This window comes from Neolamprologus brichardi, chromosome 6, assembly GCF_056152115.1.
Source record: "Neolamprologus brichardi isolate AB-2024 chromosome 6, ASM5615211v1, whole genome shotgun sequence".
Classification (NCBI taxonomy): domain Eukaryota; kingdom Metazoa; phylum Chordata; class Actinopteri; order Cichliformes; family Cichlidae; genus Neolamprologus; species Neolamprologus brichardi.
The window spans coordinates 14,463,838-14,490,814 of record NC_142109.1 but is presented as its reverse complement, the minus strand read 5'-3'; the positions used below and the strand labels follow the sequence as shown (position 1 = coordinate 14,490,814).

Sequence of the window (26,977 nt, the reverse complement as noted above, 5' to 3'; positions counted from 1 at the left end):
TGTCACATAAGCACAGGAAACTGTGCCAATAATTTTCACAGAGTCACCAAAATGACAAAAACATTGCCTGGTCTGATGAATCCAAATTTCTGCAGCAGCAGCATTTGGATGGTAGGGTCAAGAATTTAGTGTAAACAAAAGCATATATTATTACTATATTTTCTTTGCACTCCCTTAGTGCCAACTACCACAGCCTACTCGATTACCTGTTGCAGACTGTGTGAAAATATTGGGAGCAACCAGATTGTAGCTAGTCTACATCTTTCACAGAACTAGGCCCAGTGCAAATCTGAGGTACCGGTCAAACGCCTGACTGGTTAAGCTTACTGTCAGTTGTGAAATACATATGTACAAAATTAACATTAACCATTAAATTATGTGAGGAAAAAAATAGATCCATTAAAAGTACACACCACTTGATATATGAGAGGAGGTTTTTGTGTAATTTAAACCAACTTACTTTTACTCATAATACAAAGACAGTTTCCTTCAGGATATGTTAATAATTTGATTTTATTTAAATGATCAGGCGAGCATTGAAGAAAAATCCTTTTCCTTCTATAGTTACTTAAATAACTGCATAAACTTTAAACATTCAAAAATGAAAATGTACAACCAGTTATGAGTAACAGTTTCACTGTCCGTTCATCTTTAGTTCCAACCAAAGTCACATATTAGACTGGACGATATAAAATGTTCTCTAGTAGCAAAGTCAGTGATGACTCTTCATGATCCAGGGATCTTCATCCACAGGTGGAGGTGAGTAAGGAGCCAAGACAAGCATTCGCTCTCCCTCTTTTTTTTCTTAAATGTGATTCTTGAAGAAACGGATTTGTGTGTGGGGACAACACTTCCAGGTGAACTTATTGTTTCCCCATTTGATGTTTATGACAAGCAGATGATGCCAGAAGCAGCTTGTTGGTCTAACAACATTAATTTGCTTGTGCAGAATGCCTCTCAGGTTGTCACTACTCAAAGCGCACATGCCTTTTACAATCAAGTGTCCTTTTCTTTCCCATTGTAAGGAAAACACACTTAAATAAGAGTTGTTTTTTTCTTTGTTTTTTTTTTTTTTTTTTTTTAAAGAAAAACATCTGAGACGTTCTATATTGTGTGTAGATTGGTCAATTACAACATAAGGCGATTCCAAGGGCCAAAGTGGAATGTGGAATGAGGAAAAAGAAAGGTTAGGAGGAGGATGAGAGTAGGAGGGGGAGAAAAGCACAACAATAGAGCTAAATTATATCTTCAAGTGCCCTAAAGTTTGAAGAATCTTCATAAAAAAAATGAACATACATATCTATTCATACAGATTTACAAGACCTAAAAGCATCCATTTCATCCACCTCTGAAGAGGTTATTTAGTCTGTCCAACTCCCTGCAGTTATCCATGGTCATGAGTTCTGCCTTCTTGCGCATTCGCTCATCCCGGTATACCTTAGCGGCGTAAAGCAGGTCTGTTTCTGGATGAGACGGGGGAAGAAACTGTGTCACATTTTTTCAAGAGCACAAACTATTCTGAGTATGAATTTATAACTGTGGTTACTTACTCGTCTGTCTCTCCTTCCAACAATTATTTCTGACATTTGATACATAGTCCTCCTCTACATTTTTCTCAATTTGCTGCAGTGCTGAGCCCTTAAACTCTGACTTGAAATCTCTGGTGACGTAGTAGTCAACATGCAGGTTTTCTGTTTGCCTCTTTATGGTCTGACCTGTTGACCTGGAGGAGATGGGAGGCACAAGCTTAGGTAAAAAATTCTTAACAGCAGCAGCAATTTCCACATATGGTGACACATTTTGTTTCAAAACTCTAAGAAGACCACAACACAATTAAATGTAAATATGAAAAAATATGAAAACAAAAAGAAGATGCACATTCTCTGTCATATGGGCCTGCATGAATAAACTTTCTGAATCCTTTATCATCCGCAACTGAAAATAGTTGTGCATGATTACTATACCTTTCTAATGTGACGTTGTTTTCCCTGGCTCTCTTTCCCTCCTGCTCTTTTCCTGCGCTACTGCGAGTGTCTCTACCGACCCTCCCCTCCCCCCTCTTCCCAGTGCAAAGCACAAGGCTCGCTTGCGGAGTGAAGCGGAAAAAAGTGCGAAAGAGAGGGTGAGAGAAGGAAAAAAAACCAACAACCCCACGGCTCCCAATAAGGAGCCAGCTGTGCAAATTGCACAGTTGAACTAAATTTTCAAGAAAGCCTTCAAAAAGCTCAGATGAGCACAGAACATGTCTTACAAGACTACTTTTTGTGCTAAATGTGTCAAGTAATGCATGAAATTACACCTTATCATGTATAAAGGTGTCAGTAATGACAGAGTGTGTACACGTACGGTCTAGAATAGAGACTGTAGGGTGGAGGAGACACCATCATCTGGCTCAGCAATGACACCAAAATCAGGACCACGATGGGCATCAGCTGAATAAACATTGAAAAACCACCCTAGAGGCAAAAAGAGTATGTTAAAATTAGTACAGAGCTTATAAAGCCATCAAGTATCAACAAAAATTGTGATAATAGAAAAGTGTTAAAAAAATAATTCTAAAAATTTAAGACAGAAATTGTGAGCAGTCTACGTACATCTCCTCGTTCTTCTGTCCTCTCTTGCCTGTAATCCGTTTGATGGCTGTAACTTGTCCTGCCGTTGGTGAAAGTGTGGGCATTGGCTGCAGAATATTAAAATATCACAGCTGAGGTCAGACACAAGGGTATGACCTTTGTCACCAGGTACCCAAACAACCAGTCTGATTTTTAATATTTTGAACATTTTATGCAATTTTTACAAAATTACATTTCTTATGTCTCCATTAACAGAAATCCATACCAATTTAAAAAAAAAATTATTTAAAAGAACTACAACATTTTTTTTAGAACAAGTAATTCTTTCTGTATTTGTGTCCTTATGTGCTGATGCGCACACTTACAGGATGGGAAGCCGCCTCCAAAGAACATGTTAAAGAGGTCCTCAGGAGTGATGTCAGCCTCGAAGCCCCTGTGGAAGTCGAAGCCTGCGCCATGTGAGTGACTTGGGCTGCTCGGCTCCTCTCCTCCTGTCAAGTCATACTGCCGTCGTTTGTCTGCGTTGCTGAGTACTGCATATGCATTGCCAATCTCTACAAAAGAGAGCAGAGTTAGTAGAATGGAGTTAGAAAATCTCTTAGGCTACCCACTTTGACACTGAATTTACATCATTTTTAAATATCACCTCAACATTTTAATCTCCCTGCTTATGCGCACTAGTTGAACTATGGTTTTGTAGTCCTTTTAGGAAATCTGCAGGAAATCCAGCTATCCTCTGCCACTTGTGTCCAGTGGGCAAGAGCAGGGAGGCTACAAAACTCAAAGCAAGCAAGTCATTCCTGTGAACCAGCGGTCAGCTCTACACAACAAACAGTCCCCATCACACATTCAAAGTCACAATTCAAAGCAAAATATAACAAAGTTACTTTTAAAGGCCTCTGTTGCTCCAGGTGCATGGTTTTTGTCTGGATGAAATTTGAGCGCTAGTTTCCTGTAGGCTTTTTTAAGCTCATCATCACCGGCTTCTTTGTTGACACCAAGCACTTCGTAGTAGTCTTTACACCGCTTTATTCTGAAAGACAGAAACAGAATGTGTGAATGGAATAAAAAGCTTTCAGATTCACACTCTTTTCCTGTCACCTTCTGGATGAAGCAAGAACATTTTGTCACTAAAATATTAATGGTCCTGGCCCCAATCGATCAGATGTGTGATATTTAACCACAACTGAACACCTGAGAGCACGAATAACCTTTTGATGCCACAGCAGTTATGTTTCCATCCTTTGTAGATTCTACACACATCATTGATAAGGGCCTGGTGAGAATTCATCATTTACACTGTAAATATCTCAGCACTCAAAGCTTTTCATAAGCAGTCAGTGCAAGATGAGGAATCCATCTTTTATACTTTGCATGTGTAATTGTGGGTACCAAAACCTGGCTACATAATCAAAGACGACCTTATTGACAAGCTAAACTGTTCTCAGTTTTGAAAAGATGCATTTTTGTGTTTCATATTCAGAAATCGCATTTATCTCCATCTGTGGCAGGAGCAGAGGTGGTGCTCTTTAACATGTTGCAGCACTGTGCTTCGCACACAGGCAGAGAAATGCACAACTTTGAGTTCATCTCTTATTTTCTGAGTCTGTTATGTATGTCAGCAGCCTTGCTGCCACACATCAGGTAAACCAAGTCATTCAAATGTAGGTTTGTGGCTAAATGTTTTGTGTGACTTTTTAACTGCAGGTGTGATGATAAAATTCATCTAAAATTGTATGAGCAACTGAATTATTGTTACGCAGAAATTAAAATTTCCAGAATGCCTAAACTGGAAGGAGTGGGGTGGTATTACCAGGACTGTTCAATTGTGGCAAAACACAATTTTGTAAAGTGGAAGAAAAACATTTTCTTTCTAATTATTTGGATCAGGACTTGATTCAATTAACTTTTCAAATTCAGGTGAATAAACTACACAAACAAATGTTAAGTGAACTAAAACTTATAAAAGACAGTCAAGGAGAAAAATGGGCCCAACCGATGTAGAATGTTTGACCAATACCAGTGCTGATATTTAGCCATTTAAAAAGTGAAAATTGTGATATATCAGACAATACAGGTTTTTTTTTTTCCAAACGCAAGAAACATGAACTGATTTCCCTAACATTTTTTATGTGTTCCTTATTCATTTACAGTCTGCCCAACACCTCAGACTAAAACATTAGCTGGCTGTTCTGTTTGTGAAAACAAACATGTGTTGCCAGCAGGGAAGTTGCAGAGTGTCCTCTGGGTGACAAACTATGCAATGTGATCAATCAGAATATGACCAAAAGGCCTGCTCATTTTTATTTTTATGTATTTGCTGTTTTTAAATGCCAATACAATAGCAAATATCTAATATAAGCTGATAATATCAGGCAAATGATATATCGGTCTTGCTCTTGTTTTTGCAGATGTGCTAACAGGCAAAATGAGAACATATAAATGATTTTATTCACAATTTACATAATAACACAAAAATAGTGCTTGACAACTAAATTCAATTTTATGCACAATTATTTGGAAAGTTCCTTTATTTAAAATGTATAAATATACTGTTGCACTTTGCTACTTTAGAATATTGATGGTGGCTGTGGCTCAGTGGTAGAGCAGGTCAACTATGAGAAGGTTGGTGGTTCGATCCTGGTCTGCTCCAGTCTGCTTGCCAAATACTGGGCAAGTCTCCAATGCATTCATCAGAATATGAATGAGTGAGAATTTCATCCAGTCATCCAAGCAATTCATGCTTGGATGACTGCTTAGAGTAGAAAAGCACTACGTAAGAACAAAAAGAAAAGAGTAAAAGTAAATAAATTAACTGGATTTTAATCAAGTATATGATGAAATTCTCACACCATGTTATAATTCAGGGGTCAACCTTCAGGATCAATACAGTTTTATTGAATTGAATTACCAAGCTCACAAAACAGTGGAGTGGAACTACGGATGAACTACACAAATAAGACACCTTTAATATACACTAAGTGTACAACCCTCGTTTCTTTTTCCTAGAAACTATGATGCAATATTTAACTCACAGAAGTCTCCCAATGGATTTAACAGAAAAACACAAGGGAAAGAGTGGCTAAGTTTAACTGGAATACAAGCAGCATGTTTATCCTGGAAATAAACTCAAGTTGCCATAAACATATTTTGAGGATATGGGTAAATGTGCTATGCTTGCCTTTCTCTTTGTTTAGTTCTAATGTTCTAAAATTCCCACATGTAAAGTTACCCAGTATCTAGTCCACACTGCTAAATACCTGCCTATTCCAATGGGAAACCTATCAAGATGTAGAAGTTCCCATAGCAATAGCCATGTGTGCACAACACTGCTGAGACTAGAGCGTCCTATCTGTCCTCCTCCGTTTAATCAAGAAACACTGGTGCTGTCACAAAGCCAACTGCAGCAAAGCTGAAGAGCACAAAAATAGCTGACTGAAGTGGGACAGATTTTAGTGGAAAACGAAGCACAGTGAGTCTCACCTTTGCACGCCTTCAACCTGCTCTTTGGTGAAGCTTTTAGGCGGGTCACCTACTCCAGATCCTGGGTTCTCTCGTTCTGACTGAGTACCATTGGTTTCTGAGTTTTCCGCTGCTCTCCTGCGATATGTGCCATTACCTGCTGAGCTCCCATTCTTCATTAAAACATCCAACAAAGCTGCAAGAAGAGGGAACAAAGACACGTTAAAAGACAGTAATGCTGTCTGGCGTATTACATTTCCACACTTTTAACAGACTTCCTATAGCTGAAATAATGCAGAGATAAAATATGAATTAAAGACTTTTAATGCTGATTCTCAGCGCTATTAAATGGCAAATGGCCTGTATTTGTATAGCACTTTACTAGTCCCTAAGGACCCCAAAGCACTTTACACAACCAGTCATCCACCTATTCACACACTGGAAATGGCAAGCTACATTGTAGCCACAGCCACCCTGGGGCGCACTGACAGAGGCGAGGCTGCCGGACACTGGCGCTACCGGGCCCTCTGACCACCACCAGTAGGCAACAGGTGAAGTGTCTTGCCCAAGGACACAACGACCGCCAGACCTGGTGAGTGAAGTGCAAAGACGTGCAAACAAAGTAACGCAGCAATATAGCACATCAATTATCTCTGCCCCGGCAGCAGCATAAAAGTTTTCAATTGTTTATCAATGCATTATTCATTAACATCACTCAGGAAATGTAAGTGCAACTGTCCTCTAAATGGTGCAACATTCCCCATATTCGCCAAATTCCCACAGCCCTCTCCTCTACCAAATATGATGAAAACAGTGGATTCTTTAGTGTAATCTTTTGTTGAGCCAATTTGTACTTTAGTAATGTGCTTATATTATGCAGCTCTGGAAATTCACAAATATAATTTTACAGCTGCCAAAATTTAATCTGCCTACAGTGGTCGTGGCTGAATATTAATAATACTGCATTTATATGCATTTTTAAAAGCAATATTCTCTCTAATGTGAATATATGCACTACAGACAGAGTTGTAGCCATAACCCACATGAGATTAGTTCATGCTAAACAGCCACAAGCAAAGCTGCAGTAGCAATATCAGGGGACCTGACACATTGCTTTACCACATTAAGGTTAAACCCATCTACAAACTACATTTGCGGTGCTCATGAGACTGTAAACCCTCTCCATGCAGCTCCGTCAGGCCTTCATTGTGAATGCAAAAACATTTCACCAGCACAAATAACCCACAAATAATAATAATAATAATAAGTCTGCCTTTTTAATAGAAATTCCTCGCATACTCAGGATTACTTCAGCCAGCAATTTTTAATCTTTATCAGTAATTACATCAGTGCGTGAGCAAGATAACAGCCAGGGACTTGAGTTCTAAACTGTCGACTCACTCTCAAACACAAAATCCACATTTTCCTAAACAGTATGGCTTTTATTCTTTAGCTGCACAGTTTAGAACTTCTAATTCATATTTTTCTTCATTATGCAATTTTATAATGTGTATTAAGCGTTAGCCACACATCTTTGTGATGATCTTCGCATTTTAGTGCACATCTTGTGCACCAACCAATTACTTTCATTACCGTTTTAAAGGTGTAATTTATTGTAACTTATATTTATTTCTCTAACGTGTTGCTTTGTCAATAAAGTCACAAAATTAGATTTTTTTTTATTCCTAAAAGCTGATGTCATCTGTTTTCAGAGATTGTTTTAAACATCCAAAGATAAAGAAACTTTCAGCTGCTCCCTTATATTTTTAGCCTTTATTTTTATGCTGGATGTCTCCTTGTGGAATTGTGCCATGAGTGGGGCCTTTTTAATGTTAGACTACATAGCTAACAAATAAAAGGCAGCAAGTTATCCAAGCTTCTTGTGGGCATCTTGAAAACTGCAGTGGTTAACACACACACACACACACACACACACACACACACACACACACACACACACACACAGTGCTAATGCTGACAGTGTAGGAACATAAATATGCAGACAGCTAGACACATTTCAACCAACGAGTTACAGTTTAAAAGCGGAGGAGTTACTAATTATCAATGAGCAAGTTCTTTTATGTTGTTATGTAATCACTCACAATGCTATATAATTAAGACTTTTTCTAAACTATAATCCAAAGCGGTCTCAATCTCATCCTTATTACTGGTTTACTGTCATCCCACAGACGGTCGTGTGTCCTAGATTAGCCTTCACTTCAAGCCTTTCCCTGGTCAATCACTCAATTAAAGGATTGACCGGGTGGCTGTGTGGCCTGGACAGCATGGACACATCGTCCTACATTTTCAGCTTCGCTCTTGCTCCTAAATCCCCAGATACTTTAAAAATGTGTGCCGAAATGAAGTGAAAGTGAAATAACAGCTTAACAAACAAACGAAAACCAGCTTACTACTGAGATAAAACGTCACTAGTAGCGATAACTAGCCTGGGTCAAATTGAATGAATGGCTTGTTAGTGAATTGACGTTTCGTTATTTAGCTAAGACCTTTCATCAGTTAGAATGCGTTATTTAAAAAACACAACGGGATAATAGTTAGTTATTAACTTAATGTGACCATACAACTGTAAACTCCATTTTTTTTACTGATAAGCCCAAAGGAAAGCGCAAGCTAGGTTAGCTGTCAGGCCACATCTTGGCTAATTTAAACGTGTGTTTCTAATGTTGCTGTGTATAAAACATAGCGCAGTTTTGATAAACGTTAAGTAATCTGACAAACGTTTGACACTGTTACATACTATTCAACAGATGGCCTGCGACGAACCGATGTAACCAGATGTTAGCTACATGCTAACACTTACACAATATCAGCGGATGAGGAGCAGGTTGCTCCTTCGCTTGGTTAGCTAAACGTACAACTCAGCCACAAACAGCCTTACCTTTGGCTTTGATAGTTGGATACAGCTTCTCTGCTTTGTTGAGAAACTTTAACGCTTTCTCCTTATCACCGGCTTCGAGAGCTTTTGTTGCTATATTTATACATTTTTCTGCTTCGTCTCTGTTCCCTTCCATCTTCTTTCCTCTTCCTCCCCCGGCAGTCAGCTGAGCACCTCATACCACGTGGTCAACGGCACTGACAGCAGCGTCAGTCAGAGGGTTACTGAGGCGTAAACCTCACAGAATATCACAGAGTAGTTTTTATTAGCATAACATGAATATTTTTGGATATCAATATTATATGTACACAATTAACCACATTAAGGTTAATTAAAACAACATCAAAACTTTTTGACAACAAACAATTTGACAACATGAAAACAAGTATCTATGCTGCCCTGTATCAAGTTTTCAGGCTGCGGCTGGTGGTGTGAAGGTATTAGCTATATTTTTTGTTATGCTTTAGGCAGCTTAGTACCACCTGAGTATAATGTAAAAGCCGCAGCCTGCCAGCACACAGCTGATCATGTTCATCCCTTTATGACCACAGTATACGCGTCTTCTGTTGGCTGCTTCCAGCAGGATAACAAGCCATGTGAGTTCAAATAGTCTCAAACTGCATTTTTGAATATGACATTGAATTCACCTTAATCAAATGGCTCCCACAGTCACCATCTAAATCTAAAGGGATTTAAATCTGGTGAATGTGAAAGCTGTAACCAGCTGTGTTAATGACATTTAAATTAGTGCCGAAAAAGCAGAGGGGGTGCTAACGTTTTTCCCGGTAAATGTGAGAAGACTTTAAACTTTCAGTCCTCATTTTTTATTATTATTATTTTAATCATTACACATGTAAACACATACATTTTAAAAGAAGCATGCTCGGGTCACGTTAATATATATGTATCTATATGCATCTCTTTCCCTTTCCCTCTTGTCCCTTTAGGGGTCGCCACAGCAAATCATTTTCCCCAACATCCTCTTCGGTCACGCCCACCCCCTGGCTGTCCTTCACTAGATCTAAGAATATTCTCTGTGGTCTTACTCTTTTCCTCCAGCCTGGCACCTCTATCATCAACACCCTTTGCCCAGCATATCTGTCCAAACAATCTCAGCCTTGCCTTACTTCATCAACCTCACCTGTACTTTTGTATAGGTGATGCATGTGGGAATCGTGTATTTGATCAAAGGCTATTTCACCTTCAGTAATCAAATGCACAAACACCAGTGCTATTTTTCACAGAAATCTTCACTTGACTCGATCTTACTGAGATTAAATTCTCTTTTTAAGAAGAGAAGAAACAGTCACACAAACACAAGCAGCAGACAGGATTGTGAACAATATTAGTAATATTTATTCTGAAAATGCCAATCCCAGTACTTTGTTTCATCTAGCACTCAGCTATGTACAGAAGGACCTTAGAGCATGGCTAAGCTGCAATCTGTGATACAAGCATGTTGTTTAAAATACCAGGTAAGCTGCAATCATAAGGGCAGACTAGGAGCCTTTGCTTGCTTGTTTCTCATTTAATTACAGACTAAATAGGTTATAGTTTCATAAATATAATGACAAACAACAAAAAAATAAATAATTTGCAGATTTAGCATTACGACCAGGTGAAGTGAAGCACAGGCAGGGAGTGAACCCTTAATTTATTTGCAAAGTAAACCACAGCATGCTTTGGAAAAAACACCCAAGGGGACAGGAAATTTAGACACAGGTTAGATAACCGTTAATTTTCAAGTCTTGGTTGCTTGTGTACTTTGCCTGCAGTTTGAGGCATTTAATTGGTAGCATACAGTCTACGGCAAGATGGCCAGTCTAGAACTTCCCTGGAGCAGAAGACCAAGGACCTTCAGAGTTGAAGGCAACAGACAATGATGAAACACCGTAAACAATGTCAGGTTTAAAGCCCTTTTTCTGTCAAGTTTCATGTAATGGGATCTCTTAAGCTGCCGTGCGTGATGGTGGAAGTTTAGCTGCAAAGGAGCCCATGGTGTTGAGTGCTGCATGGATGCGGAAATGCAGCCTTGACTCCATGTTGTAGTCCTTGTAGTTCGTCCTGCAAAAAAATAAAAAGAGTCAGTAATATGTAACATGGCAGCAGGTTCTAGATGTTACTAGAACAAACAGGTAGCCATTGTGTTGCATGTGTGGGTTTGTTTGGTTGACCGAAATTTAAGCAACTGGTGAGTTAATATAGCAGACTTCCAGTCTAACTGGCCACTCAAAGTGCTTTAGATAACACGTCAAACTTAAAAACATCCTTTTGAAATGCTGTCCATTGTTTTTAAGGCAACTTCAAAGTTTATTTATATTCAAATTAAGAGACAGTTTGAAAAGACTTACATGACATTTTCCATTACAGCAATGGCCTTGTTGATTTCACCTTTCTGCTTGTGCAATAGGCCAAGCTCATACATGGTAAAGGGCACCAGATAGCTATCATGATTGATGCCACCATCACTGAAAAAACAAAACAAAAAAACCCCAAAAGTCATTTCAGTCTGTCTGTTAAGAAGCATTATAAAAAGCAACAGCAGCAACAAGATTTATTTTTAACACCACAGGGAGGTAAAATTGTCCAGATAAGATATTTATGCATCAATAATCAGTAATCAAGCAGAGAAATCTGCTTTATCATCAATTATTAAAACATGTAATTAAAATATATTGCGCAACACATGTAATGCCAGTTGTGTTCGTCCTTTTTAAGAGTCAGACTGGAAACATTTAAATGTTGTTAAAGGGTCAATGAGGAGTTAAAAAAAATGTAAATAATATGCCTGTTATTTATGCATTGACCCGTCAGCACATCTACCATTCTGCCATTGATTTTCTGTCATCCTTATTAATCTGCTCTCTCCTCTCTGATTCGTCCCCAGTGCTGATTGGTTGCAGAAGACCCTAAGTGGGACATTAAACAGATCAGCTCTTGGAAAAGTAGTCTATTGAAGGGATTGTTGAAGTAAAAGTTTCTGCTGAGGACTTAGACTCCCACTTGAATGCTTCTGGTGTATTGCAGTGACATCAAGACAAGCTCACCTGGAGATGACATGATTGAAGCAGATCTCAGCCTGGACCAGCCGTCCCAGACTTCTTAAGCACAGACCCTTCAGCAGCTGGACAAGGCACTCATCGCCCGTGTGGTACTCTGATGGGTCTGCACATCACACAGTAAACTGTAAGCCTTGTGTCAGTATTAAAAAACACCCACTGATTAGAAATTGTTCCTCACTTGGATCATTTCTGAGCTGCTCTTCTGCTTTCTCTAAAGTTGACAGGATTCCTTCAGTCAGCTCGGGTCTTTTGCCTACTATTGTGAAGCCATTCCACACATACATCATTTCCTGCGGTAACAGATGATTGTTGCTTACAAATGCAAAAATAAAAGACACATCAGTTCACTGAGAGAACGTGTCCTCACCAAAGCAGGAACGACAAGTTTCACGGGGGTGGAGGAGGAGTATCTCTGGGCCTTCTTCGCTGCAAACTTCTCCGTTGGAATCGACTTCCCAGCAAATTTCAGCCTGAGGCCCTCCACCTGCCTTCAAGCCACATTTCACAGTGACTTTATTTATTGATACAAACTAAATCGTACTGTTAGTATACATCAGAAAGGCCAGCTCTGTTCTGGGATGCACTCTGGACCTAGTGCAGGTGGTGGGAGACAGAAGGACTCTGGCCAAAATAACTTCTCTGATAGACAGAGTCTCCCACCCCATGCTGAGCTGCAGAGCTCCTTCAGTGACAGACTGCTGCATCCTAGATGCATGAAGGAGCTTTAGTGTATATATAGTGTATATAGCACACCTGAATAATTCCACCACATTTTCATTGAGCTTGTTCACTTCTTCCTCTGGCATCATGCTCAAGATGGCAGCTTTCTGAAATACATAGATGGCCTAGAAGTGGGGAAAAGAAAGCAACAGAAAGGTTTCAATAGAGAAAAGAATCAGTAATGTGATTACAGGGTTAAAGAGATTTTGTCACATTAGATACCTGGGACCACTTGTTCTCCTTGCTGAGCAGGTTGGCGTATCGATAGGCCTCAAACCAGTTTTGTTCAAAGGAGTAGACCCACATCAGCTCCCAGTAGCACAGGTGGTGAATCTGACGCCACTCTTCCTGCGATGCAATACATGCCAAGAACTTCTCTTGGGCCTACACAGAGCAATAACTACATGAGAGAAAGTTCTATAAATACATACATTAGACCTCATAAGTACTTACAAATGTGAAGTTTCCTTTGAGCACAGCAATCCTTGCTCTGAAGAAATGCATTAAAGCCCCCTATAAAGGAAAAATGTCAGAGTTTTTACACTAAAAAGGCATTAAAATATTAATATCTGCACGAGAAGTAAGGTACACCCACAACTTACATTAGGAAACTTTTCACAGTAGGGTTTCAGCAGAGCCTCACATTCACTTAGGTTTACATCAGCAGTCCCTTAAAGAATCAGTTTCACATTAATTAAAGTCAAATGAATGATAACTTTGGTATTATTCAAGATTAGACACGATTTTTGAATTTAGGAGAAGCACAGCCCCAGCCTACAGCGTGCTCACCAAGTATCACTGTGATGTAGAGCTGAAACATCAGCAGAGTGAGGGTGCTGAGGATGGAGCGCAGGTTGTTGGTAGTTGCTCCCTCTCTCAACTCTGACAAACCCACTTCCTGTGAGACAGTTCAGTTCTTTTAACTGACAAAATATTAAGGACAGGACAACTTCTTTGGGGCGCTCCCATTTAGACTCGTCAACACAGATCACTGGCCTCCGTCTCACCCCATCCCCAGCTTCTTCTGTCACACCAACCCTCTGCATGTCCTCCTTCACTACATCCATTAAACTCGTCTACCTTCACTACAGCTTCACCTTTCCGCCTGCCTCCCTCTCATTCACACATGTATTCTGTCTCTACCATCTTTCATTCCTCTTTTCTCTATGGCATAACTCTACTTCTCCAGACCCACTTCCACTTGCTGTCCACACCTATTGAGTTCTGTTGGTATGTATGTGGTCTCACCTACCCTGTCTCCAGAGAAGCCCAAAAACTCCATCAGTCTAAGGACTCTGGACGGAAGCAAAGACAGCATCTGGTAACAAAATATAAACCAAAAATAATATAACATTGTTACTAAATATATTAAATAAAACTATTTGTAATATTTTGGAACAAATCTTTTATTTTTTCACCAGATTGAATGATCCAATTCCCATGCTGACCCCACCCCTAAAATGAATGTGTGTGCTTCTCTGTTTTTCCTCATCCTTTGTGACTTTTTCCATGGCCAGGCAATCCCTGGTTTGGAAAAACATATTTACATTAATTCAAATAATAAAATATGTTTTTGGTGGCCATTTCTATTATAAACACCGCCTCCAAACCTCTTACTTGTAAAGCTGATAACTGTGTCGAATTTTCATCCCTCCTTTGATGAAGCCTATTATGCTTTCATCCAAGAACGTGAGGGCAGCTTTCTGCAGCAGGACTTCAGCATAGCACAGCTCTGCATGCATCTCTTCTGATAATGAAAAATGCAACATCATGTTATGTGTGGAAAAAAAAAAAAAATTACAAATGTCTTGTTTTGTTTGGGTGTTTAATAAATGGCAGATAAGGTGACACAGCCATTAAAATGTCATGTTTCACCATGTTGATCAAATTCATTAATTCCCAAAGCTGTAAAGTCAGCAGATAGAGTAATTCACTCGCCTTCTGTCAAATTGTCAGCTGGTTGTCTGTACCAAAGGTTAGCCAAGCTTTCCATTAGTCCCGTTTTCTTCCGAAATCTAAAGAAGTTAAGAAACTGATTTTTAACAACCCAAAGAGATCCTAAAACTTTACACCTTATCAAATGGTCATTCTAATTATTGGGATACCTCTGGCAGACCTGCAAGGCTTCTCTCAGTGATGTCATGGCAGCATCAATGTCCTTTGCATCAAAAGTCATGGCGGCCTGCATCACCAGAATGCTACTGTAGCCCACCGCATGATACATACTTTCACTCTTCCTAGAGGATAGGAAGGCAGCAAAATTTGGGGATTTTTTTGCAAATCCCCAGTAAAAATACAACCTGTATCCAAATACCGTCATAAAGCTCCAATACATGAACAAATTAAAGGGGACATAGTCAGGTTGTTAGAGCAACAGTGACTTACCAGGGTTTTAAAAGAGCCAGTGCATCGGCAAACCTGTTGTTCAGGAAGAGATTGAGGGCAGTGAAGCATTCTTTCAATGCTGTCTCCAAACCCATTTTAGGCAGTTCTTCAGGCAATCTGAATAATAATAAGAATACATTTTTTTTCAAAGACTCAAAAATGAATATTCAAAATCATATCATATTGATATTCAAATCAAATGATGGACCCAGTCTAAAGAATTTTGTTGCATAACTCTGAAATATGAAGGATAAATGCATTAGAACTCTTACAATAAGCATATTCATCGCATGATGTCACTTACATTGCATCCTCATTGGGCTGCTTCAAACCCACCTGAAAACAAGCAGAGACACTTAAAATCAAAGCTGCCAAAATGTGTAAGTTAGCTTTTTTATTCATTTCAGTTCAGTTCACACTGAGCTGATGTTCAGTGTGTTGATTAAACTGCACAGTAAAGCCCTTTGCCACAGCATCCTAAACAAATGAAACTATGCAGTTTTCTCCAAGGCTTTTTGGTACTGGGTTTACTGGGTGTTATTATTTTGAATTCATGTAACTTTAATATTTCAAAGTAACATGCAAAATAAAAGTTATAATAAAAGCACTTAAGCCAGAAACAACCATTAAAATTCACTCACCTTTAAAAACTCGCCTCTTTCATTACATTACTTTAGAGAAACTGAGGGAACCTACCTGTTGTAGTGAATTGTCTTCACCCTCCATTTGATGCTTGAGTTAAATAAAAAGCAGTTAAACCAAGTCACTGAAAAATAAAAGGTCTGATATTTTTCCCTGTAGCAACAAGTCAACAAGTCTTGACAGTGACTAACGGCAGACTAACGGTAGTTTGCCATTTATAAGGTAAGAAGTTGGGTGTGGCCTGGATTTTTAGGATCAGCCCACAAATTTGCCTCAAAGCATTGCAATGCCGAGATCTTTAATTTTTCTCCTTAAATGCACGCCTCTTCCTACACTGAAAGGCGTGACATTAGACATTTTACATTAAATGTACCGCTACATTTTCCTGGACATTCAGCGAATTAATGTCAACTTTTGCCCTGACAATCAGCCCCAGTTTGACTTTGTTATATAACAACAGATGAGCAATAATAGATGTGGTATCGCAAGAAATTAGTAGTTATATAAATATATGAGTATGCATAATAGTTATTATTCATAGATACCCACATCCTAAGTTCCTGTTATTCATCTGAAAGAAACAGAATGAGTGTGTTGTTACAATGGTAATGCCAGGAGAGGCAGTAGTGGTTCTATGTTACATTAATGTTGTAAGGAAGTGGAAGAAGTGTATGTCCTGTAGGAGGCAGTAGAAAATGGATGCTGATGTTCTGTACATGCCCTGAAAGAAAGGTTCAGTAAACCAGTGCAACGATACTCCATTGTAAGTGTCAGTTATTTCATTTTTATTTTTTGAAGATGCAACAATAGATAAATGAATCTGAGCGAAAAAGGTAACCGAAAGAAAAGATGAAAAGGAGATAATCAAGTACAACTTATCTCAAAACTGTACCAAGTGCATGGGAATGGAGAACCCGAGGAAAACTTTTTCCCATACAAAAGACTATTATGTCATCGAGGGGTACATCCCTCCAGCTGTTCCCCATGCAGCTGATGTGGCGTAAATGCGCTGTGGCAGTACGCAGGGTGTTTTACTTGGAACAGGTTACAGTTTCTGATTATCTGCATGCATGTGACGTCCCTGCATGACTAAATCACTTCCTTTTTTTTCTCCTAATTTCTCATGCTGCGCTACACCCCACTGTGACAAAGTGAGTGAGCTGTCAGGAGACTTTTCTACTCACCACTTTTCTAATAAGTGTCAACATTTTATACCAAAGCACATTATTCTCTACATGTACATTTGCTATGGCCAAAGTAACATTGCTTTACTTACTATACTGTGTTTGTTCCCCCCCCCCAGCATTACGTTGCAGTCAGAATCAAACAGTCAGCAGATTAAAACAAATATTCAATAATATGTTGCTTTATATTTTATTATGTAGCAAATTTAACCCATTTGTTCATACTTACCATTCTTTCTTTGTTCTGCGTTACCAGAAAGTCTTACATTATAGGAAAGGTGTGGGAAAAGGGTCTGCCCAGCAGTCCTGACTTTTAAAGTGCTGATGATGTCACGTGTCACACCCATTTCACTGTTTAAATGGGTTAATCAGGAGAGCAGTGAGCCTTTTGTGATTCTCTGCTATTTGTGTTGTGTTTTAGATTCAGCAGCTTAAGCTAGTGGTACAGTGGGCAACTCCAGGCCTCGGTGTCCCTGCAGGTTTTAGATGTGTCCTCGAACCAACACAGCTGATTTAAATGGCTAAATTAGCTCCTCAACATGTCCTGAAGTTCTCCAGAGGCCTGGTAACAAACTAATCATGCAATTCAGGTGTGGTGAGATCTAAAACCTGCAGGACACCAGCCATCGAGGTCTGAAATTGCCCACCCCTGCATGGGCTAGACAAACTGAAGGTGCATTGACAGTTCTATATATAGTCAGTCTCAGGTTGGTTCAGATGAGGGAGGAAAGGTGAGCTCTGTTGCACAGTTCATGTCATTTTTGGTTTTTAGTTATTGTGAGTTAGCTTGGGATGGTTTGGTTTAAGTTTCACGTTATGGAGGTAACTGTAAATAAACTGCTTATCTTTGGGAACTTAAAATGTTTGCTGAGTCTGCGTACCAACCACCTTCCTTGACTCTTAAGCCAGACTACTTCACACACATTCATTCAAGCTTCAGCGAATCAATCTAATGAGGTATTACAGCATACTAGAAGAGCAGTTCATGGATGATTTAGTAAGAAAGAAAGAAAAGAGGCCTAAATAGCCTCATTCACTATTGTCATTTAACATAAATAGTCTGTTTTAATACAAATTTAGCTTTAGCCTTTCCTCAATTTTTTGTTGTACTGACATTCTTGTCCACAACAGGACTGTAATACCATGTAAAAAAAAAACAAAAAACAGAGGGGAAAAAAGCAAGTACAATAGATGTAGATACAGAAGGGTGCAGAAGTCTTCAAATCAAATTCAAATTTTATTTGTCTTGAGCTACACCTTGGGGCTTTATATTGTGATGTAGGACAGAGGTGCAGCAATTTGCTGAAACATGCACAAACACATGGAAATACAGTATATGAGACAAAAACTGAAAGCCGTTTGTTGGTTTTCTTTTGTCCAATATTTTCCCGTTTGCCTAATCCTACAAGGTCTAAACGGCACTGTAGCGCTAAAACTACATATCCCAAGATTCTCGGCGCACTTTTGGGTTCTGGGAAACATGGCGGCGTCCGAGCAGACGACAGATGCAAACGTGAACGTCCCGGAGTACGAATATCCCGATGTTAATACAAAACCATTTCATATCGGCTCTTTTAAAAAGGAGTGGCTGAACAGACTGAAACCAAGCGACTACTCGTATGAGGAGGCGGATGAGGACGCATTTCTTGCTAACTTTGCTGAAGAGATGGGAGTCGGTGCGGAAACCATGGCTGATCTTAAGACTGTGTGCAGGTAGTCGAGATCAATGTGCACCATAATAATATGTTAATGGTAATTAAGTTCAGTTGCAGTAATTGTAATGGTAAACTGATATTAAGAATACTAGTTAAATTACATAATGAGGTGTAATAGCTGATAGCTGAATCTAGTTTGTCCCAAAACAGGTGATAGTAAACACACCAAACGTGGAAGAGGTGTGTAACATTTACTTATATAACTATGAATTAAGAGTTACAGAGTGTCCCAATGTGCGGCAGAAACATAAAGTACCGTAAAATACAACAAAATCCACCACGTGGTCAAACATAGAGGGAAAACAACTGCAGAGGTTGGCGTAAAGACACTGAAATATAAAACGACGTACATGTTGCGTTCAAGTAAGTCGTGTAAAAATGTCAATTAAAACTAAAGCTTTTTAGGTTATGGGGTTAAGTCAGTTGTAATTATAAATAGATCAATGTTTCCCTGATTAGTTGTATAGTTTGTAAAATCTTTATTATATTTTCCATAAAAACTAAATGATGTTTTATTTTTTGGTTTTTATCCAGATAACAAAACGTTATTAATTTTTCTTTAAAGAAATGAATGCCAGCTTTAACAGTGTAAAAATATAAACTCCTTCCACAGTCTGTAAACTAAACAGAGATGGGCCGATTTATCAGCTGCTATCCTTTTTTTGCTGACTAAAATGACATTCATTAATGACAGTGGGGGATGTTTATTTTTTGTGTCTCATCAAGTTTGTGGTCACTGGAAGGTTGCTTTTAAAATAAATGATTATTTCAAACGTTGATTTCAGTCCAGGAGTTTCACAGTAGGCTCATCAATTAGTGCAGGGGTCCCCAATCCCAGTCCACGAGGGCCAGTGTCCCTGCAGGTTTTAGATTTCACCCTGGGTCAGCACACCTGAATCACATGATTAGTTTATTACCATGCCTCTGGAGAACTTCAAGACATGTTAAGGAGGTAATTTATCCATTTAAATCAGCTGTGATGGATCAAGGACACATCTAAAACCTGCAGGGACACAGGCCCTTGTGGACTGGGATTGGGGACCCCTGAATTAGTGCAAACTCCAGAACAAGAATTGAGCTGCAAGTAAAACGATGGCCGTTATGAAACAAAATGTCAAAGAAAAAAAGTCCTGTCGATGTCGCATGACTCTCACCTGATAACTCCGTGAAGATGATCTGTTCTTGTTACCAAAGATAGTCAAATGACTTTGTTTTTATTCTTTCTTTTGAAGTGTTGATTCGCTTCGATGTCACCCTGAAGATCAGCAGCCTGACACAGAAGTTGTACCTCCAGATCCCACATTAAGAACACTAGTGTATGATCTTACTTCAGTTCATACAAATGAAAAATGCGATTGATCAGTATCGTAATGCAATTTTAAATGTGATTTGCTTTTTCTTTTCTTTTTAATACAGGCAAAGAAAGAAGAGGCAAGACCACAGAGCTTCTCTTAAAAAGATTAAAAAGAACAGACATGACCTCTATGCAGATGAACTGGTGGGTGAATTTAGTTAGGGACTGAGATTACATAATTAACCTTTGCATTTACTGTTCGCTCTAAAGTAGGTGTTTATTATTATCCCCTGGGGCTTCTTGACAGGTTCCCAGACATTTTTAGTTTTCTCTTTCATCTTGTATCTAAACGTGAGGCTTGGTTCTCTCTCTTATTTTTCAGGAGCGCCTAACCATTGGCAGGAAACCAGAAACGGTGACTGACATGGTTCCTGAAGGAGAGATCATTCTAACCATCAATGTCTACTACCCAGCTGTGTTTGACAAAGTAAGGGTTACATTTTTTGTTTGTTTGTTTGTTTTGTCATAAAACTGTTTTAAAAAAAAAAAAAAAAAAAAAAAAAGCCACAGTGTTGTGTGTTGTAGTTGAATACTATATTTAATGGTGCATTTCCTGCAGTTTAACTACATCAGACCCCACATGACTCTCCTGATGACGGGTTCCCACAGCTTGGCAGAGCTCAGGGATGCTGTTTGCTGTGTCAGTGACTTGCAAGTGTGTGGAGAGTTCAGCAACACGCCTGACGTAGCTCCAGAATTCATCAGCAAGGTAAATACAGGACCCGAACAGGATAATATTGCTGTGCTCCTTATCTAAATGTAACTGTTTCTGTACATTTAGTGTGACTGGACTCTCATACGTGTATGTATGTATTTAAAAATGCATCTGTTGTAAGCTAGAGAAAAATATTTTATGTGCTCTTTTTCAGGATCATTACAAGTCAGCTTTCTTCTTCTTTGAAGGAGTTTTCTACAATGACATGCGGTTTCCCGAGTGCCAGGACATCAGCTCGTAAGTACCTCCTGCTTTAGGAAGCTTTAAAGATTATGCATTTCTTAACCAGGACCTTTACAACAGTTGAAGGCAGCAGGCCTAAATCTGTAGAAGGTTGCTATTAAAAACGGGCCTCTTATTTTATTTATTCGGGCAATCGTGGCTCAAGAGTTGGGAGGTCGCCTGGTAATCGGAAGATTGCCGGTTTGAGCCCCGGCTCGGACAGTCTCGGTCGTTGTGTCCTTGGGCGAGACACTTCACCCGTTGCCTACTGGTGGTGGTCAGAGGGCCCGGTGGCACCTGTGTCCGGCAGCCTCGCCTCTGCCAGTGCGCCCCAGGGTGGCTGTGGCTACGATGTAGCTTGCCATCACCAGTGTGTGAATGTGTGTGTGAATGGGTGGATGCACTGACATTTTCATTTGTTCATGTTGCTTTGACTTTTGTCTTGGGTTGATTGTAACAAAGCAAGCAATAACTCACTTACTAGGCAGTTTAAAGAGAGATCATTCAGTTTATTATTTATTGCAATCTGCTCTTATTTAGAGAGTAGAACATCTTTTTATTTCACCTGCACAGGGCTGCCAATCAAAACGGTTATCAACTGCACTCATGTGTCTCCTCTGAAAATGACATGAGTGAATGAATTGCAAACGTAATAAAGCTGACCTAGGAAAAAATGTATCGTAGTTTAACATGCAAGCTTTCCTGACATGGCCCCCTCAAGGTGCTTAACTTGAACAAATTTAGCGCAGTCATTTCATATTAACAGTCCTGACTCCACAGTGGCTGAAAACCCTTAACTTCTTAACAAGGCTTTCATTTCAAAACACTTGCAGGCATATATGCAAGCAATCGTTAGATTGGATTGTTTTTTCCAATTATTCATTCGTCTGTATGTCCAGTCATCCATTTTCTTGTCCAAATCGAGGTTGCGGGAGGTTGGCAGCCTGTCCCAGCTGTCATAGGGTGAGAGGACAGGGTTGACAGTCTGTCACTAAGACAGAGACACAAACGACCACTGACACTTAACCAGAATAGCCATTTTAACCTAACATGCCTCTATTTGGACTGCGGGAGGAAGCCAAAGAACCTGCACAGGCAGAAGTAAAACCGCCACACACGGCGGGAATCAATGCTAACGTCTTCTGTGCCACCTTAAATTTGTTCTCAGTTTTTATTTGAGTAAATTGTAAAAATGGTTAAAAAGTCTTAAAGTACAGTTTTAGGTCCAAAATTCAAAATTACTCTTGAGCCTTTGAAAATGGGAGACTTTGTATAAAAATTACTGTAATTTCTAAATAGTTAATAGAATATATTTATTCAGCTCCTTGAGTTAAAGCTGAAAGTCTGCACTTCGTTCACATCTGCATTGTGCATTGGTGCAGAGGCAAAAATATCAAAAATTAGGTTACTGCCCAAAAACATATGGACCTACATGTCTGGAAAGAATTCCAAACAATAAAATTATTAGATCTGTTTAAGTAAGGTTTAATAACTCTACAGTGCTCAGCAGTTTGCAAACTGTGTCTAAGGAGTGACCTGGGCTTGGAGCTGAGAGCCGTGGAAAGGTTAGTAAAATGAAATGGAATAAAATATCTAAATGTTGGCTTTGGGCAGGATTTCTATGAATACCGGGTCTATTCAAGAGTTCTATTTAATGATTTGTTAAATAACTTGAAACGCTCAAATAATCACTGTGATATCTGCAGCTTATGAAAGCAGATAAAGATAGAAGCTTGAAGAGTGTACTTAGTCTGACCGTTGCAAACTGTTCACATTTATAAAACGTAGACCGGTCACAGTAAATAAAGACAACAGCTTTAGCGGATTTGATATTTTTTGTGTCTTTATTCATTGGATTGCAACCTACAGTCGTATTGATGCAGTTATCTGTTTCCTAGAAACAAAAATCCAGTTGAAGTAATCGATGAGGACGTAATCTCCAGAAATGCTCAGCCCTTTAAAGTGTATGTTGGTCTGTTGTGTAGCATTCTCATGAAGCTTGTTAAAGAGCAGAAGCTAACTGTAGATCTACTTTAGTTTAAGGTCACAAAGCGTTGTGATCTACACCTCAGCACACACTAAGCACTTTATCGCATTGCCCAACAACAACTTCCCAGCTGATCATCTCAGATCTGACAGAGGAAAGTTCTACTTAATAGGTCCTTCTTGATTTGTGGCCAAGATCCAATCGGGAACATTTTTTCTGGTATAATTTTTAAATTCCATTTTCTAGAAATCTTTTTAAGCTTGGTCCTTCAGTTTTGTTTGTTGCTATGGCTCTGTGAATATTTAGTGTAGTTCAAGTTAACATCGAATAAAGGATGCTTGAAGATATTTGAATGTTGGCTTGCTGACAGCAGATTTAGGGGCCTGTAAAAAGCACAGTTTTACAGTTAGAGTAGAATTGGACTGAGATTTTCCAAATGTTTTTTGTTTTCTGTTAGAAATCCATTAAAAATCCACAAAGTTTTGCATAATTTATATTAAGAAGTGTCTTTCCCCTGGTATTTTACCTCATCTGTTGTGGTGAGGTAGCGAGTCTTTTAATGAACTGAAAGGACTCGTCATCTGATATTTGCTGTGCTTTTAATAAATCCATCACTGACATAAGCGCTCTTGTGCAAAATTATGTATCATTCTGTGAATTAACCATGAAACTCATGTAAAAAATATACGCCAAATATTATTTTATCTTTTAATTTTCAACTCAGCTCACTTTTTAAAATATTTCTATTATTATAATTATTTTTATTATTATCATTATTTTCTATTTCACATATTTTACTTTATTATATTTACTCTGATTTCAGCTTTGTTTCTACCCTAATACAATTGTTTTGTTGCGTTTTCTTTTTTTAAGCTACAAACTATTCTTTGCATAGATACTGTTTGTTAAACATTTGCTGTGTTTAACTTAATCTTTAACTATTATAAAAAGGGGATTTGCCAACTTCTGGGTGAATAACAGACATCTTTTCTCATCTTATCTCCTCTTGCTTTATGATGCAGGACTACAATTGAATGGGCTAAGTCCCATAACTTCCCATCCTACAGCCAGGCCAAGATGGAGGACACACTTTTGGAGGATCTGAAAGTCAAAGTGGGATTCCCGTATCTCTACTGTCACCAGGGCGACTGCGAACATCTGGTCATCATCACAGATGTTAGGTTAGTGCTACTCATTGTCTAGTCAACTTCAACTTCTTTACAGAGCCCACTCCAACTCTTGCTATTACTATATATTACTATTGCTATAACTATTACAACCTCAAATAACATTTATGTCATATTCTGTGTGTTGCTGTCAATTAAAACAAATTACAGAGAGACTGCGTTATACACCTGCACCTCTGTTCAGCAACAGTTGAATAACAGCTGTCTTTAAGATGAATTGGTACAGTAATAATGAAACTAGCCCCCCTGAAGTTTAAATAACTGATTAACTGGTTTAATTTCATGCTTCCAGCAGTACTGTTGGCTCTACCAGGAAGGAGGCTTAGGAAGCTTACTGAACCACTACATAAAATCAAGAAGGATTTAGCTGACTGTGTCCTGTGAACATTAAATGGATAGATATCAGCTGAATAGCTCAAGGTGAAAGAGTTTGATTATTAACATTTACCTGGTTCTTTTCTAACGTCTCGCTCTGTAACAAGGGATAACAGGAATTAGTAATATTTATTGGCTATCAGCAAAAATTTCAACCAACAGGAGACCCTATATATAAAAAAAGGCTACAGCTCCTAAACACTTAGTGCAAGATTTTTGTTGAACCCCATGCATTAAAGTGAAAGTGTGAATGGCAATCACAGGCAGACGCAGAGAGGCAGATAACTGTTGACACCTTTAGCCAATTTAGAATAAACAGTTCACCTAACAATACACGCCTTAGTGCACACCAAGATTCCAGGTTCAACCAGGAACTATTCTTTACTTGCTTTAATGGATGCTTTTTCATTACAACAAAGTCATTTTAATTTCTTTTTATTGCTGTTGTGCAAACATGAAACACACTTGCAATAAACTCGAGTTTTCTATTTGTGTCCAGTGAGCAACTTAAAACCTGAACATTTCAGCTGTCGATAATACGGCCAAGTCAAAGTTGAAAAGTTCGAGCTAAAATCATCAAAATGTTTATATTCTGTTAGTCCGGTAATGTATTAATAGTTTCCAGCTCTTTTTTGGTGGAGTTCACAGTAAAGTACATCCAGATAATCACACAACCAAATAAGCATGCAGCCAAACGGGGTCATTTTAGCTTATCTCAGCTCCTCATGAATAAGATGCTTGGTATGAATAAGAAATACTCATGCCTATCTGGTTTGATTTTACATCAATAAACCATAAAGTAATAAACTGATTACTACTGTAGTACAGGAGGTGGATTTGTCAGCTGCAGCAATCCCGTCTGACAATGAGACGCATTGTCAGACGGATTTAACATGTCTCACAAGACTAACAGATGCGTAGTTATCTTCGAGCTTATGTAGCGTTGGCGTAAGCAGGCCGACCGCACATGAAAGCAGCTCCTGATATCATGAATGTGAGACAAATCTGTGTTCCTACCGCTCAGTGCCTCTGAGAATGTCGTCTTCTTCCCTGCTCTTTACCCATTACAGACTGGCCCACAAGAACGACTGTCTAGACAAGAATCTGTACCCACTGCTAACGCACAAGCACAGAGTCCTCACCCAGAAGTGTGCTGTCTGCCATGTTTTCATTGGAAGGTGAGGAGACATCAGGCGCTGCATAAACAACGGAAGCTTTGTGTTATTATTTTTATTTTTTTAAAGGCTGATCATGTATTTGGTCTTTCTAGATGGTATACCACCAACGACCAGTTTGCTCCGAGTGACCCATGTCTCTTCTGTGACAAATGCTTTCGTGTGATGCACTACGACGCTCAAGGCAATAAACTGGGAGAATTCTTGGCCTATCCCTATGTGGACCGGGGTGCCTTTAATTAATGGTTCTCATGACCTATTGCTGTATAATACAGTTACATGGTTTATATTTCAGAAAGAAATGTTCTGATACTTGCAACGTCATCAAAACTGTTTTTTTAGGTTTTGAGTTTCCTCTTTGAGCTAAACAGTAACATTTACTGATAAACAGTTCAGTTGACAGCAGCACGGTCAGTTTAATGTTTAGCATACTTGTGTGTGGGGGTTTTTTTTGTGTAAAGTTATTGATTTTTAAATGCACAAAACAGCTTTTTGATTGATTTTGATTGATTGAATTCATTAAAAGTAACCGAGTTATTATGTTTGATTGGTGGACATTTATACAGCTTGTTTAACTCATTTTGATGTATTTCAAATCAATGAGGGTGACACAGAACAGAAACTCGACCTTAGTGAGATGACAATTTTAAAAGGCTGTCTTATTTGTCACCTTTATACTGTACTGTGCAAAAGTCTTGAGCCGCCCCTCTTTTCTTTCTCATTTCTATTTTGTATTTTGTTTCCACTTTTTTTTATTTTTCAAGTGGTCTTGAGCAAAGCTTCGTCCAGGCTTTCTGAAAGTGATTCAGTGTTCTCTGGGCTAGTCTTTGTACAGACTAGACCCACCCCCCCACCTGAGTAGTCTGCATGAAGGATTTGCGCCTTTTCACAATGGGGGGGCTTTCCTAGTCCTAGTAAATCATTTTTGAGTATGTGTACGTTACACATGCTAATTTTTAAAGTTATTATTTTTTTGCTAGCTTGCAAACTATTATTGAAATGCACTGAGTGTGATGCAATACGGCAGCGCTACTATAGCAGTTAGTTATGGCATGGTAATTTATGGAATATGCTGTGAACTACATAACTAGCCAATTAAAGGCTAAAAGCAAAGTTGTCACCAAGTAATTAGAATACTGTTCATATTTTTGTGTTTTGCTGCAGCTTTTCAAGTATTAACTTGGTGTGTTTGGCAACACCTTAGGGGGAATAATGGTAATATGAGGGACTGATCCATATGGGCACAAAGAATAGACACTTTTTTTGTGCTACCAAAGTTCCCCGGCTTTCATTCAAAATCTGTTTATCATGGGCACCTACACA

The 26,977-nt window shown here is 38.9% G+C and overlaps 3 protein-coding genes across 3 annotated transcripts; 1 reads left to right on the top strand and 2 right to left on the bottom strand.

Moving 5' to 3' along the window:
* Positions 1 to 497: 497 nt before the first annotated feature.
* dnajb14 (DnaJ heat shock protein family (Hsp40) member B14) lies at positions 498 to 9,117 on the bottom strand. The gene is made up of 8 exons (XM_087841727.1): positions 8,935 to 9,117; positions 6,057 to 6,231; positions 3,461 to 3,606; positions 2,939 to 3,127; positions 2,595 to 2,680; positions 2,347 to 2,456; positions 1,551 to 1,723; positions 498 to 1,463 (listed from the first exon to the last, which is right to left on the bottom strand). Exons 1-8 carry the CDS (start codon positions 9,065 to 9,067, stop codon positions 1,339 to 1,341), a joined length of 1,137 nt encoding a protein of 378 aa, XP_087697853.1. The 5' UTR covers positions 9,068 to 9,117; the 3' UTR covers positions 498 to 1,338.
* Positions 9,118 to 10,538: 1,421 nt separating this feature from the next.
* Positions 10,539 to 15,824, bottom strand: LOC102791501 (tetratricopeptide repeat protein 39B-like). Its single transcript, XM_006787085.3, has 18 exons — positions 15,795 to 15,824; positions 15,403 to 15,434; positions 15,099 to 15,215; positions 14,819 to 14,950; positions 14,652 to 14,728; positions 14,331 to 14,460; positions 14,132 to 14,237; positions 13,966 to 14,031; positions 13,503 to 13,611; positions 13,316 to 13,383; positions 13,167 to 13,226; positions 12,936 to 13,097; positions 12,747 to 12,838; positions 12,361 to 12,481; positions 12,172 to 12,283; positions 11,979 to 12,096; positions 11,283 to 11,399; positions 10,539 to 10,995 (listed from the first exon to the last, which is right to left on the bottom strand). Exons 1-18 carry the CDS (start codon positions 15,822 to 15,824, stop codon positions 10,881 to 10,883), a joined length of 1,764 nt encoding a protein of 587 aa, XP_006787148.2. The 3' UTR covers positions 10,539 to 10,880.
* A 2,578-nt stretch (positions 15,825 to 18,402) lies between these two features.
* Positions 18,403 to 26,201, top strand: snapc3 (small nuclear RNA activating complex, polypeptide 3). Its single transcript, XM_006787083.3, has 9 exons — positions 18,403 to 18,637; positions 19,872 to 19,955; positions 20,056 to 20,137; positions 20,316 to 20,420; positions 20,553 to 20,702; positions 20,863 to 20,945; positions 23,940 to 24,098; positions 25,550 to 25,657; positions 25,750 to 26,201. The coding sequence occupies exons 1-9, from the start codon at positions 18,405 to 18,407 to the stop codon at positions 25,895 to 25,897; spliced, it is 1,152 nt and encodes a 383-aa protein (XP_006787146.2). The 5' UTR covers positions 18,403 to 18,404; the 3' UTR covers positions 25,898 to 26,201.
* Positions 26,202 to 26,977: the final 776 nt, after the last annotated feature.

Coding starts and splice junctions, on each gene's coding strand:
- dnajb14 (XM_087841727.1), bottom strand. CDS start 9,067: ATGGAAGGGAACAGAGACGAAGCAGAAAAATGTATAAATATAGCAACA. Junction 3,128..3,460: donor AGCAACAGAGGCCTTTAAAA/GTAACTTTGTTA, acceptor TCTCTTTTGTAG/AGATTGGCAATGCATATGCA. Junction 1,464..1,550: donor TTGGAAGGAGAGACAGACGA/GTAAGTAACCAC, acceptor CGTCTCATCCAG/AAACAGACCTGCTTTACGCC.
- LOC102791501 (XM_006787085.3), bottom strand. CDS start 15,824: ATGGAGGGTGAAGACAATTCACTACAACAG. Junction 14,951..15,098: donor CTGGCTCTTTTAAAACCCTG/GTAAGTCACTGT, acceptor CCTATCCTCTAG/GAAGAGTGAAAGTATGTATC. Junction 12,097..12,171: donor GCAGCTCAGAAATGATCCAA/GTGAGGAACAAT, acceptor TGTGATGTGCAG/ACCCATCAGAGTACCACACG.
- snapc3 (XM_006787083.3), top strand. CDS start 18,405: ATGGCGGCGTCCGAGCAGACGACAGATGCAAACGTGAACGTCCCGGAG. Junction 20,138..20,315: donor ACCTCTATGCAGATGAACTG/GTGGGTGAATTT, acceptor CTTATTTTTCAG/GAGCGCCTAACCATTGGCAG. Junction 25,658..25,749: donor TGCCATGTTTTCATTGGAAG/GTGAGGAGACAT, acceptor TGGTCTTTCTAG/ATGGTATACCACCAACGACC.